The sequence below is a fragment of the Electrona antarctica genome (assembly GCF_951216825.1).
Source record: "Electrona antarctica genome assembly, chromosome: 8".
Classification (NCBI taxonomy): domain Eukaryota; kingdom Metazoa; phylum Chordata; class Actinopteri; order Myctophiformes; family Myctophidae; genus Electrona; species Electrona antarctica.
The window spans coordinates 34,475,425-34,489,829 of NC_136789.1; the positions used below are offsets into that span (position 1 = coordinate 34,475,425).

General features: G+C 43.2%; 2 protein-coding genes across 2 annotated transcripts in view; both read left to right on the forward strand.

Moving 5' to 3' along the window:
- tmem167b (transmembrane protein 167B) overlaps positions 1–14,405 on the forward strand; it is a 65,394-nt gene that overhangs the window by 47,897 nt on the left and 3,092 nt on the right. The window lies entirely within an intron of this gene.
- Positions 1–14,405, forward strand: part of mapk14b (mitogen-activated protein kinase 14b) — a 54,503-nt gene that overhangs the window by 39,493 nt on the left and 605 nt on the right. The window contains exons 5-11 of the mRNA XM_079508807.1: positions 314–343; positions 2,633–2,680; positions 4,559–4,673; positions 5,849–5,920; positions 9,622–9,701; positions 10,693–10,771; positions 13,056–13,229. Of these exons, the coding sequence (XP_079364933.1) occupies positions 314–343; positions 2,633–2,680; positions 4,559–4,673; positions 5,849–5,920; positions 9,622–9,701; positions 10,693–10,771; positions 13,056–13,229 (598 nt within the window). The remainder of the gene's footprint in view (positions 1–313; positions 344–2,632; positions 2,681–4,558; positions 4,674–5,848; positions 5,921–9,621; positions 9,702–10,692; positions 10,772–13,055; positions 13,230–14,405) is intronic.

Sequence of the window (14,405 nt, forward strand, 5' to 3'; positions counted from 1 at the left end):
CTTACTCAGACCTTCAAGGAATGAGTAGACAATACATGCATATATAGTGTGACGTCCCACACCTGTGGCCCATCAATCCCAATCACCGTCACCGATCAGGTGACATTGACAAGTGATATATACAAGTCTGAGAATATAACCATTGCATAAGATATAAACACCCATATACAATATACAATACATTCATAATTGTCCCAAACATTTACAGACATTGTATACATGTGACCGTACCATTAACATCCTATATAAGGCAAAAAATGTCAAAAATACAATCCAAGCGAAATGTAACTTGTTGTTCTTTGTTTCCCTGCAGTACATCCATTCTGCAGACATCATTCACAGAGTAAGTTATACAAGCTTCATTACACTACTATAATGCTGATAAGACGGCTTTTGAGTTTTGATGTAGTGAAAGTCAAATGGTCAGCCAACATGAGCTCAAGAGAGCTTCCCAATGTCGTACAATTCCTTGGCACTCCACACCTACCACCCCTAGTGGTAGAGTTATATATATCCAGTTCCATCCAGCCTGTAGTAGCCACTAGGGGTCTACCACCCCTAGTGGTAGAGTTATATATATCCAGTTCCATCCAGCCTGGATGGATAGATGGCTTTAGTTACGACGTCACATCCATTGCAGTGTTGTTTTTGTTGACTTAAAACGAAGTCGACAAAACTTCAATATCTAAAACCACATATTACACACATTAAAGACCCCAGGAACGCGTTCTAAAATCTTCTAAATGTCATTAACATATATATTTTTTGCAAAAAGGGTGAGGTGTCCCTTTAACTAAAGCATAATTTAAATGTTCTGCGACATGGTGGATGTGATAAATGTTTAAATGTTCTGCGACATGGTGGATGTGATAAATGTTTAAATGTTCTGTGACATGGTGGATGTGATAAATGTTGAAATGTTCTGGGACATGGTGGATGTGATACATGTTTAAATGTTCTGGGACATGGTGGATGTGATAAATGTTTAAATGTTCTGTGACATGGTGGATGTGATGAATGTTTAAATGTTCTGTGACATGGTGGATGTGATGAATGTTTAAATGTTCTGTGACATGGTGGATGTGATGAATGTTTAAATGTTCTGGGACATGGTGGATGTGATACATGTTTAAATGTTCTGTGACATGGTGGATGTGATAAATGTTTAAATGTTCTGCGACATGGTGGATGTGATACATGTTTAAATGTTCTACGACATGGTGGATGTGATAAATGTTGAAATGTTCTGCGACATGGTGGATGTGATACATGTTTAAATGTTCTACGACATGGTGGATGTGATGAATGTTTAAATGTTCTGGGACATGGTGGATGTGATGAATGTTTAAATGTTCTGGGACATGGTGGATGTGATGAATGTTTAAATGTTCTGTGACATGGTGGATGTGATGAATGTTTAAATGTTCTGTGACATGGTGGATGTGATAAATGTTTAAATGTTCTGCGACATGGTGGATGTGATACATGTTTAAATGTTCTACGACATGGTGGATGTGATAAATGTTGAAATGTTCTGCGACATGGTGGATGTGATACATGTTTAAATGTTCTACGACATGGTGGATGTGATGAATGTTTAAATGTTCTGGGACATGGTGGATGTGATGAATGTTTAAATGTTCTGTGACTTGGTGGATGTGATAAATGTTTAAATGTTCTGGGACATGGTGGATGTGATGAATGTTTAAATGTTCTGGGACATGGTGGATGTGATACATGTTTAAATGTTCTGTGACATGGTGGATGTGATAAATGTTTAAATGTTCTGCGACATGGTGGATGTGATACATGTTTAAATGTTCTACGACATGGTGGATGTGATAAATGTTGAAATGTTCTGCGACATGGTGGATGTGATACATGTTTAAATGTTCTACGACATGGTGGATGTGATAAATGTTGAAATGTTCTGCGACATGGTGGATGTGATAAATGTCTAAATGTTCTGCGACATGGTGGATGTGATAAATGTTTAAATGTTCTGCGACATGGTGGATGTGATAAATGTTTAAATGTTCTGCGACATGGTGGATGTGATAAATGTTTAAATGTTCTGTGACATGGTGGATGTGATGAATGTTTAAATGTTCTGCGACATGGTGGATGTGATAAATGTTTAAATGTTCTGCGACATGGTGGATGTGATAAATGTTTAAATGTTCTGCGACATGGTGGATGTGATACATGTTTAAATGTTCTGCGACATGGTGGATGTGATGAATGTTTAAATGTTCTGCGACATGGTGGATGTGATAAATGTTTAAATGGTCTGCGACATGGTGGATGTGATAAATGTTTAAATGGTCTGCGACATGGTGGATGTGATAAATGTTTAAATGTTCTGCGACATGGTGGATGTGATAAATGTTTAAATGTTCTGCGACATGGTGGATGTGATAAATGTTTAAATGTTCTGTGACATGGTGGATGTGATAAATGTTTAAATGTTCTGTGACATGGTGGATGTGATAAATGTTTAAATGTCCTGCGACATGGTGGATGTGATAAATGTTTAAATGTTCTGCGACATGGTGGATGTGATAAATGTTAAATATGTCTTATTGATCTTCTCTTGACTGTGAGTGTTCTGTGGTGTCTTCTCTCTGTCCAGGACCTGAAGCCCAGTAACCTGGCTGTCAACGAGGACTGTGAGCTCAAGGTGAGAGCGAAGCTGACCGTGGTCTGTAACCACAGTGAATACATCGGATTGACCAATATTTCAGGCTAATATTAGCATTTTTGTACCATCGGTATAGAGGGTATGCGACATCATCATCACCAGGGGTGAAAGTGGGCCGGGACGGTCCGGAGCTCCGACCCGGTAAAACATGACCGGCACCGGAGCTATCAAAATACTATATTAAATAACCTGCCAAAACGCATGTCCAAGAGGAAAACAAACAAAACATAATCTACTAACGTCAGAATCGGGGTTTCTTAATAAAAAGTGCTTCTGAATTGTAACAGTGTGTTTGTGTCAGCCAGCGTAATGATCCGTTGTTATTTTAATAATCCACCACCGCACGGCACGGACTGGAGGAGAAGAGTTTGGTTTCTCCCTTGGGTTCGCTCGCAGCAGCGCCGTGCTGTAGCGCCGTGCAGGCAGTACCAGTTCACTTTGCAGGTTGGAAATCCGCTAGAGAGCGGATACGGAAACGGACGTTTGTCTGCCTAAGGTATACGTGCAAATGACCGGATATAGAAGGCGGGCTCTCTACTACGACGAATCCACCAACGTTCAAACCATGTTTCTGGTTGGCTGACAAGACTGGCACAACGCAATACTTAGTTCTGATTGGTTCATAAAAAAGAAAAAAAAGAAAACAGGAAACTAATAATGAAATCAACTGTTTTGAGAAGTAAACTAAAAAGTCAGTAGAAGAATGCGCTGAAAATATATATAAGCAAAATGGCAATGCAACCAACATTAGCTCAGCTCTTTGAGAGAAAGGAAAGAGTTGAAGAAGATAATGTCATTAAAGACAAAGTTAGAAAAACAACCAAGACCATACAGTTGCATGACACAGAGAGTGAGACAGGTGGGGAGGGGAAGGCAGAAGTGGCAGCAGGACCAGCACCAAGCACAGGTAATAATAATAATAATAATAATAATATTATGAAATTCCTGATATTATATCAGTAATTTTATAGCACAGTATAGCCTAACTGTGCCAAACAAATGCAGTTTTCTATGCATTTCAGGGGTACTGTGGGGTTTGAACCCCAAATGTTATTGGCACAGTATTAAAAAAAAGCAGTTTTCTATGCATTTCAGGGGTACAGTACCCCTGAAATGCATAGAAAACAGGGGTACTGTGGTGTTTGAACCCCCACATTTTTTTGGGCCCAAAAAGATGTGTGTCCGGGTGTCGTCGCAGAATGAAATTTCTGGGAGCTCCTGTAAGAAATGAAAGCCACTTTCACCCCTGATCATCACACCAGGAAGTTATGTCGGAACGCCTACTGAGTGGCAAAAAACTACTTTCTGGCCTCGACAGCCCATACATCCACACAGGACAATCCTATTTGATTGACAGCCCCATACATCCAAACAGAAAAGTCCTATCTGATTGACAGCCCATACATCCACACAGAAAAGTCCTATCTGATTGACAGCCCATACATCCACACAGAAAAGTCCTATCTGATTGTATTAAACAACGTTTAACGATATTAAAGATGTTAAACTCACTGCGCGGCACCCTCTATTGGCTGCTGAGGGAGCCAATGTGGCAGATGGTTGTTTTTAAATAAACCAGCCTGTCTTTGGAGAGAGAGAGAGAGAGAGAATGAACAATGATGTCCTCTCCCCTCATCTTGTGTGTGTGTGTGTGTGTGTGTGTGTGTGTGTGTGTGTGTGTGTGTGTGTGTGTGTGTGTGTGTGTGTGTGTGTGTGTGTGTGTGTGTGTGTGTGTGTGTGTGTGTGTGTGTGTGTGTGTGTGTGTGTGTGTGTGTGTGTGTGTGTGTGTGTGTGTGTGTGTGTGTGTGTGTGTGTGTGTGTGTGTGTGTGTGTGTGTGTGTGTGTGTGTGTCCTCAGATCCTGGACTTCGGTCTGGCCCGTCACACAGATGATGAGATGACCGGCTACGTGGCCACGCGCTGGTACCGAGCACCAGAGATCATGCTCAACTGGATGCACTACAACATGACAGGTACACACACACACAAACATCATGCTTTTATGTGGACACGCCCCCAAGTTCATTAAGTATGCCTGGTTTGCCTGGTGGGTGGTGATGGGTGGTGATCCACCTGAACTGAAGCCACACCCACAGCTGTACTTGTATGATAAAGGGGGAGGCAGTTTAGAGACCAGGATTACAGCATGTTTTTGTGAGGGTACCTACCCTATAGGGGACACATGGGGAGAACATGTGAGGGTACCTACCCTAGGGGAGAACATGTGAGGGTACCTACCCTATAGGGGACACGGGGAGAACATGTGAGGGTACCTACCCTAGGGGAGAACATGTGAGGGTACCTACCCTATAGGGGACATGGGGAGAACATGTGAGGGTACCTACCCTAGGGGACACGGGGAGAACATGTGAGGGTACCTACCCTAGGGGACACGGGGAGAACATGTGAGGGTACCTACCCTAGGGGACACGGGAAGAACATGTTAGGGTGCCTACCCTAGGGGACACGGGGAGAACATGTGAGGGTACCTACCCTAGGGGACACAGGGAGAACATGTTAGGGTACCTACCCTAGGGGACACGGGGAGAACATGTGAGGGTACCTACCCTAGGGGACACGGGGAGAACATGTGAGGGTACCTACACTATAGGGGACACGGGGAGAACATGTGAGGGTACCTACCCTAGGGTACACGGGGAGAACATGTGAGGGTACCGACCCTAGGGGACACAGGGAGAACATGTGAGGGTACCTACCCTAGGGGACACAGGGAGAACATGTGAGGGTACCTACCCTAGGGGACACGGGGAGAACATGTGAGGGTACCTACCCTAGGGGACACAGGGAGAACATGTGAGGGTACTCAGGTGGGTTGCATTCTCATGTATATAATGTGTGTGTTTCAGTGGACATCTGGTCGGTGGGCTGCATCATGGCTGAACTCCTCACTGGGAGGACACTGTTTCCTCCTGAATCTGAATGTATATAATGTGTGTGTGTTTCAGTGGATATCTGGTCGGTGGGCTGCATCATGGCTGAACTCCTCACTGGGAGGACACTGTTTCCTATATAATGTATATAATGTGTGTTTCAGTGGACATCTGGTCGGTGGGCTGCATCATGGCTGAACTCCTCACTGGGAGGACACTGTTTCCTATATAATGTATATAATGTGTGTGTGTTTCAGTGGACATCTGGTCGGTGGGCTGCATCATGGCTGAACTCCTCACTGGGAGGACACTGTTTCCTGGCACGGACCGTATCCTTCCATCACTCATGACTCTAGTGTTTACTCGAATAACATTTTAATACTAGTCATTAAGCTACTAATATAGACTGAAGTAATTAATAGTGGGTCTTGTTTGCATGTTTGGAAATCAATAATAATAATAATATATCAGTATTCCGATATTAACCCGAGGTCCACATTAAAGGCATGTTTGGAATTGTAACAGCTGAAATCAATAATATATCAGTATTGTGATATTAACCTGAGGGCCACATTAAGTGAAGGTGGGGGCCGCATGTGGCCCCCGTATGATCCTCCTTGATCTACGCTGCAGTGTCACAACGGAAGCATCAAAAGTATAGCAGATCTACAAGCTCAAAACACGGTGAGAAGCGGCACGTTTTGAGCTTGTAAATCTGCTACTTTCCGCCCGACAGAGACGATATCCATGTCGACGCAGTTGTTTGAAATTTGTCTCCCTGTACAAAGACAAACAAGCACTTTACCCAGTAAGGTAGGTGCGTGCGTGCGTGCGTGCGTGCGTGCGTGCGTGCGTGCGTGCGTGCGTGCGTGCGTGCGTGCGTGCGTGCACAAACTGTGCATGTGTGCATCCTGTGGTGTGTGACTCATTGCAGCATGCTGTGGAGTGGCGGCGCCTCCACTGCTTTTGCATAATACAAAAAAAAAATCTTCCTCTTTTCCCACCCCCGCCACAGACACACACACACACACACGCGCACACACTCAATTGTTTTACAATACTGCAATTTAAAAGTACAAAATCTATTGAAAATAGATCTTTTCAAATGGCCAAAATGTATAGGGTTGAAGTGGTTAATGTATGTTTTAGAATCAAAATTTAAATCGCTAAAGTAACTAGTAACTAAAGTTTTCAAATAATTGTAGTGGAGTAAAAGTACAATTTTTGGCTCTGAGATGTAGTGGAGTAGAATTAAAAGTACTGGACATTGGAAATACTCAAGTAAAGTACAAATACCTCAAAATTGTACTTAAGTACAGTACTTAAGTAAAAGTACTTAGTTACTTTCCACCACTGCACACACACACACACACACACACACACACACACACACACACACACACACACACACACACACGCACTCCAACGTACAACACGGTAAAATGAAATCCATGGTGTTCATGTGCAACTGTGTTCGACGTTTGAAACGAGATCACTTAGTCCTGATTTTCCTGTAGGAGCGTTTGCTGTTGCATAATAATAATAATGATGTGCTGCTTGCACGCTCTAGCTGTTCCGTGTTCCTGAAGCCAGCGTCTCCACTCCTCTCTGCTGCGTTGCGTGACGACGATGCCACTGGCTGTGTTCATGTGAGCACTGAGCACAGCCCTGGAGGTTCAGCCCTGGAGGTTCAGCCCTGGAGCCCTGGAGCCCTGGTTCAGCCCTGGAGGTTCAGAATAAGGCGGTGGTTCCCAATTGTGTGGTCCGGGGACCCCCAGGGGGTCCTTAACCCATTTAGGCCTGAAAAAAGTGTCTTCTAAATCCTGACAGTTTTCTGAAATACCTATGTTTCTAGGCCTATATCACTCAATATTTCATGTCAAGGACCCCAAAAATGAGGCACATTTTCACGATTTAAAAAAATAGCAGATCTACAAGCTCGTAGCGCGCCACTCGGTGGCGCGCTATGAGCTTGTAGATCTGCTATTTTTCAATAGCTAAATTATAACATAATGTTTAAAACACCAAAAGGGGTTCCCGCCCCAAAATGGGTTAAAGGGAGTTCCAGGTGGAACCCCAGCTAGTTGATGATAGTTTGGAACCAAAATGGACCCTTATGGGTCTGTAACTCTGAGAGTGTACAAAATCAAAGTGTTCATTTTTCATCAACTACTAATCGTATTTTTGTTTGTCCTTTATAGATACATTGGGGCCAATAGTTTGTTTTTCTGTGACGGAGAGCTTTATTCAGTAGACGTAGACTGGGAAATCTTTTAGTTGCTTTTGGACTGATTCCGTGTGAGCAGCAGCTCTATCAGTAACACTGTGTGTGTGTGCGTGCGTGCGTGCGTGCGTGCGTGCGTGCGTGCGTGCGTGCGTGCGTGCGTGCGTGCGTGCGTGCGTGCGTGCGTGCGTGCGTGCGCGCGCGCGCGTGAGCAGCAGTTCTATCAGTAACACACTCTGTATCTTATCCTGCGTGTCCTCGTTGCTCCCAGCATGGCGTCAGCTAACTTGGCAGGAACATTTTCAGTTTTGCATATTATCATTTAATTAAGCAGCCTTTTATACAGACAATGTAGCCCAGACACACAGTTGATTACGCAAGCTCGTATTTACCAGAGCAAAATAATGATGAATATGGTAAACAACTAATAGATGTAACAATTAAATTAAATCTATTCCTTTGATGGAATATTGTGTCCTTAAGGCTTCACTCACACCTTCGCATATAGCATACAACATTGTTGGATGCTAGATGTAAACAAAGGTTTGTTTACATCTAGCATACAACATTGTTGGATGCTAGATGTAAACAAAGGGTTTGTTTACATCTTGCCCCAATGCATTTCCAATGGAAGTCACATGGTTTGACACAACATTTGTGTTGTACGGCTTTCGGCTGTGTTTCGACTGCCCCCCTCCCCCTCATACAACAAAAATGTTGTGTCAAACCATGTGACTCCCATTGGAAATGCATTGTGAGCTTGCATCAGTCAATAAGTCTCATGCATCAGCTATAGGCCTACATCAATCTGTTGTGAAGGTGTGAGTCAGGCCTCAGTGCATTGCCAGTGTCAACAGCAGTCTCTTGCTCTCAGGCTCCTGTTTGACTCCTTATGTTAATGTTGAGTTAATTAATACAATTAGCAGCTACAGTATGTCCACTTATTGGCATCATGAGTCTCTGACTCCCGTCATGCACTGCACTGTGCTCTCCTGTAATCTAGTGTATTCTAAGGTCAGTGTGTTGATGGCTCCCTCCGGTGGTGGGTGGGTGAAGTACACCCAGAGCAGGGTATATTTTCAACTGATTGTGAACCAATGGAGGGACCACCACCAGTGTTGCCAGATTTTGCGAGAGAAATAATTAAGCAAAAGCAGGTCTATGAATACGTATACTTAAGCGTAAAAGAAGCGACTTTAGGCCACATGAGCACGTTAAACCCATTTTGGGCGGGAAGCCCTTTTGGTGTTCGCATTATGTTATGCTTTAGCTATTGAAAAATAGCAGATCTACAAGCGCCACTCGGTGGCGCGCTACAAGCTATTTTTGTAAAATCGAAGAACGACTGACATAGAAACATAGCTTTTTCAGAAAACTGTTAGGATGTAGAAGACATTTATAGAATCTGATCTCAGGTCAAAATGGGTTAAACCCATATCCATAGGTTGACCCACTTTGCTTTTACTGTTCCTAAGCTCTGGGCATTGAGCCTGACGACAAACAAGGGATTGTGTTTCATAATGTACAGTGTGTGTACAGTGTGTGTACAGTGTGTGTACAGTGTGTGTACAGTAACACATGCCTCTCGACAGAGTCTGAGGACATGACACGTCAATAATGAGCTGAATCAGCTGATCCTCTTCTCTCTCAAACACACGCACGCACACACACACGCACGTACACACGCACACGCACACGCACGCACACACACGCCGGCTGACCGTTGCATGTGTGTGTATTGTAATGTTTCTTGCTTTCTCTGTGATGTCACAAAGAATGACAGCCCTTGACTTCAAGGCTACTCAGATATAAACCAGCTGCGGCAGATAATGCGCCTGACGGGCACGCCTCCCAAGTCGCTCATCAGCAGGATGCCCAGCCACGAGGTGAGGCGCGCTCAATCTTCACGTGCAGCGCAACACCCATGGGTGCCTCCCAGTAAAACCACCCATGGGTGCCTCTGTTGGGTGTTGAACAACTATTACAGTTTTTGAGTGGTGCAACCACTCCTATAGATTATGTGTAGCTATGTGTGTGGCTGGGTCTGTCTCTGTCCGAGCACGAAAATAGCGCTATGGTGTTTGTTCACCACCAAGTGTCACTGTTGCACAGCCTAACACACAGACGCAGACACACAGGCCAGGGAGGAGGGCTAGTACAGTACAGTACAGTACAGTACAGTACAGTACAGTACAGCACCACTCACATAGTGGCAGCGGTGGCCGAACGGATTGTGGAGCGGTCTTGATACCGGAAGGTCGCCAGTTCGAATCAGCGGTCCGACACGTTCAAATTACCACCGCTGAAGTGCCCTTGAACAAGGCATTGAACCACTACGATGAAATGTTCTATGAGCAGGGCCTGGCTGGAAACAAGTTCTTGAGCTTAGCCCAGATACCCTGGGTAAATATAGTAATCATTTCATTTCACTCACTTCAGTCGGGTCTGATTTTTACTACATCCTTGACTGGTAATGCAGGTTTATGTAACATGTGGAAGTTACTCAGTTATTGGTGATCCATTAGATAAAGACAATTAATACAATTACAAATGTATATTAAAAATCAGACCCATCTGAAGTGAGTTGTACTGTACTGTACTGTACTGTACTGTACTGTACAAGCCCACCTCCCTGGCCTGTGTGTGTGTCTGTGTCTATGTGTTAGGCTGTGCAACAGTGACACTTGGTGGTGAACAAACGCTACAGCGCTATGTTCGTGCTCGGACAGACCCAGGGACACACACACACACACACACACACACACACACACACACACATAGCTGTCTATAGGAGTGGTTGCACCATGCACTCAAAAATAGATTTTAACCTAAGATTTTCACACCATGTTTGTTTGTGTCTTATGTTTATCGTCATAGGCGAGAAACTACATCAACTCCCTGCCCACCATCCCCAAGAGGAACTTCGTTGACGTGTTTATTGGCGCCAATCCCACTGGTAGGTATTTACTGTTGTTACAGTAAGTCACCTATCCCACTGGTAGGTATTTACTGTTGTTACAGTAAGTCACCTATCCCACTGGTAGGTATTTATTTACTGTATTTACAGTAAGTCACCTATCCCCTGGTAGGTATTTACTGTTGTTACAGTAAGTCACCTATCCCACTGGTAGGTATTTACTGTTGTTACAGTAAGTCACCTATCCCACTGGTAGGTATTTACTGTTGTTACAGTAAGTCACCTATCCCACTGGTAGGTATTTATTTACTGTATTTACAGTAAGTCACCTATCCCCTGGTAGGTATTTACTGTTGTTACAGTAAGTCACCTATCCCCTGGTAGGTATTTATTTACTGTATTTACAGTAAGTCACCTATCCCCTGGTAGGTATTTATTTACTGTATTTACAGTAAGTCACCTATCCCCTGGTAGGTATTTATTTACTGTATTTACAGTAAGTCACCTATCCCCTGGTAGGTATTTATTTACTGTATTTACAGTAAGTCACCTATCCCCTGGTAGGTATTTATTTACTGTATTTACAGTAAGTCACCTATCCCACTGGTAGGTATTTATTTACTGTATTTACAGTAAGTCACCTATCCCCTGGTAGGTATTTATTTACTGTATTTACAGTAAGTCACCTATCCCCTGGTAGGTATTTACTGTTGTTACAGTAAGTCACCTATCCCCTGGTAGGTATTTACTGTTGTTACAGTAAGTCACCTATCCCCTGGTAGGTATTTACTGTTGTTACAGTAAGTCACCTATCCCACTGGTAGGTATTTACTGTTGTTACAGTAAGTCACCTATCCCACTGGTAGGTATTTACTGTTGTTACAGTAAGTCACCTATCCCACTGGTAGGTATTTACTGTTGTTACAGTAAGTCACCTATCCCACTGGTAGGTATTTACTGTTGTTACAGTAAGTCACCTATCCCCTGGTAGGTATTTACTGTTGTTACAGTAAGTCACCTATCCCCTGGTAGGTATTTATTTACTGTATTTACAGTAAGTCACCTATCCCCTGGTAGGTATTTATTTACTGTATTTACAGTAAGTCACCTATCCCCTGGTAGGTATTTATTTACTGTTGTTACAGTAAGTCACCTATCCCCTGGTAGGTATTTATTTACTGTATTTACAGTAAGTCACCTATCCCCTGGTAGGTATTTATTTACTGTTGTTACAGTAAGTCACCTATCCCCTGGTAGGTATTTATTTACTGTTGTTACAGTAAGTCACCTATCCCCTGGTAGGTATTTATTTACTGTATTTACAGTAAGTCACCTATCCCCTGGTAGGTATTTATTTACTGTATTTACAGTAAGTCACCTATCCCCTGGTAGGTATTTATTTACTGTATTTACAGTAAGTCACCTATCCCCTGGTAGGTATTTATTTACTGTATTTACAGTAAGTCACCTATCCCCTGGTAGGTATTTATTTACTGTATTTACAGTAAGTCACTTATCCCCTGGTAGGTATTTATTTACTGTATTTACTGTATTGACCTGATACCAGATTCTACTAAATGTCCTGTTCATGATAGTTTTCTGAAAAACCTATATTTCTATGTCAGTGGTTCTCAAAGGGCCAAAACCTGATATGTAATTGGTCGCCGACCCCCATCTGAAAATATGTTGTTCCAGGGCCCCCCCCCCTGGAACAACATAGTGCTATGAGCTTGTAGATCTGCTATTTTTCAATAGCTCAAGTGTAACATAATGCTTAAAACACCAAAAGGGGTTCCCGCCCTGAATGGGTTAAGGCACAAGTCACCCGTCACCTTGGTAGGTATTATCACACATTACTGATCATGCGTTGCTGTCTGGCTCCCTCTTGTGGCCATTGGGTGTCCTGTCAGCATTATCTTTATGGCTGTCATGTTGCCATGATAGAGTTCTATTCTAAGTGATGTGTGCGTAGAGACACTTTAGTTTATGTTCCTTTAACCAGTGGGGGAAGAAGTACTGTATTTGCCCACAGACCCCCATCTTAAAATATGTTGTTCCAGGGGGACCCCCAGAAGCAAAGAAATGAGTAAAACAATGTTTGCTCTGAAAGAATATATATTAAAAGATTTGCGCCACATTTTCACGCTTTTTCAAAGATAGCAGATCTACAAGGTCGTAGTGCGGCACTTGGTGCCGAGCTATGAGCTTGTAGATCTGCTATTTTTCAATAGATAAAGTTTAAAATAATGCTTAAAGTGGTTAAAAGCTATAAGGTGAAGTCCTCAGGTTTACGTGGGTTAACCTTAATAACCTTGTGTTGTAGCGGTGGATCTGCTGGAGAGGATGATGGTTCTGGACACAGACAAGCGCATCACGGCGTCCGAGGCGCTCGCCCACCCCTACTTCGCCCAGTACCACGACCCGGACGACGAGCCCGAGGCCGAGCCGTACGACCAGAGCTTCGAGAGCCGCGAGCTGGAGATCGACGAGTGGAAACGTAAGACGCCCGGCCATATAACAGAGCAAACGTCTCAGTTAAGATCACAACAACATTGTGAGCTTGTAGATCGGCTATTTTCACAATGTTTTCCCCTTTTATACGTAATATTTGACAATTCGGCCAATTTGGTATTAACCCATTTTGGGCGGGAACCCCTTTTGGTGTTAGCATTATCTTATGCTTTAGCTATTGAAAAATAACAGATCTACAAGCTCATAGCGCGCCACCGAGTGGCGCGCTACGAGCTTGTAGGTCTGCTATTTTTTTTTAAATCGAAGAACGACTGACATAGAGGATGTAGAAGACATTTTTAGAATCTGATCTCAGATCAAAATGGGTTAAAAAGGTCTTGAATGTTATTAACTCCTTTGTAGCCAAGGGTGACAGAGGACGGTAGGTGGAAAGTGCCAGAGCAAATGGACGAAATAAGCGTTCTTGTTGTCATGTCGAAACCGAAAGTATACAAACCGCCCCCTGCTCTACTGAGGCCCCTGCTCTACTGAGGCTCACAGGGCAATATACTAGCCACCGGATCATTGTTTTGTTTAGCGGCAGCTCGAATTAGTGTCTTATTGAGCTCTGAACGTCGTACTTTATCCCATTAGGAGCTATAAAGCCACTGAAAACCGTGTGCATGTGTGCGTGAAGGGAGGATTTAGGATTTTTGCTGTTGCACAGCATACATTATCGTCTCTGTCGGTTCCAAAACTGTTAACTTTTCAGGATTCAAATTGAAAAGCATCAAAAGTAACAGATCTACAAGCTGTAAACGCGTCGCTTCCTCCACTTTCCTCCACTTTCCCAGCTTTCGGTTGATCTGCTACTTTTGATGCTTCTGTGTGACGCTGTAGTAATGATCAAGTAGGGCATACATGGGCAACTGGCGGCCCCCACCTTCACTTAATGTGGCCCTCAGGTTAATGTGGCCCTCAGGTTAATGTCAGAATACTTACTGGTTTACAATTCCACAACATGCAAACATGACACGCTGTAATTATTAAAAGTATAATTAAAGGCATTTCAAATTACATAAAAATGTTAATTTTCAGGATTCCAATTCAAAAGTAGCAAAAAAATTATTCAAGATTTCAATTCGAATATAGCAAAAATAGCTGATCTACAAGCTCAAAACGCGTCGCAGCCCTAGCTAGAGCCACGATACTATGTCAGTTT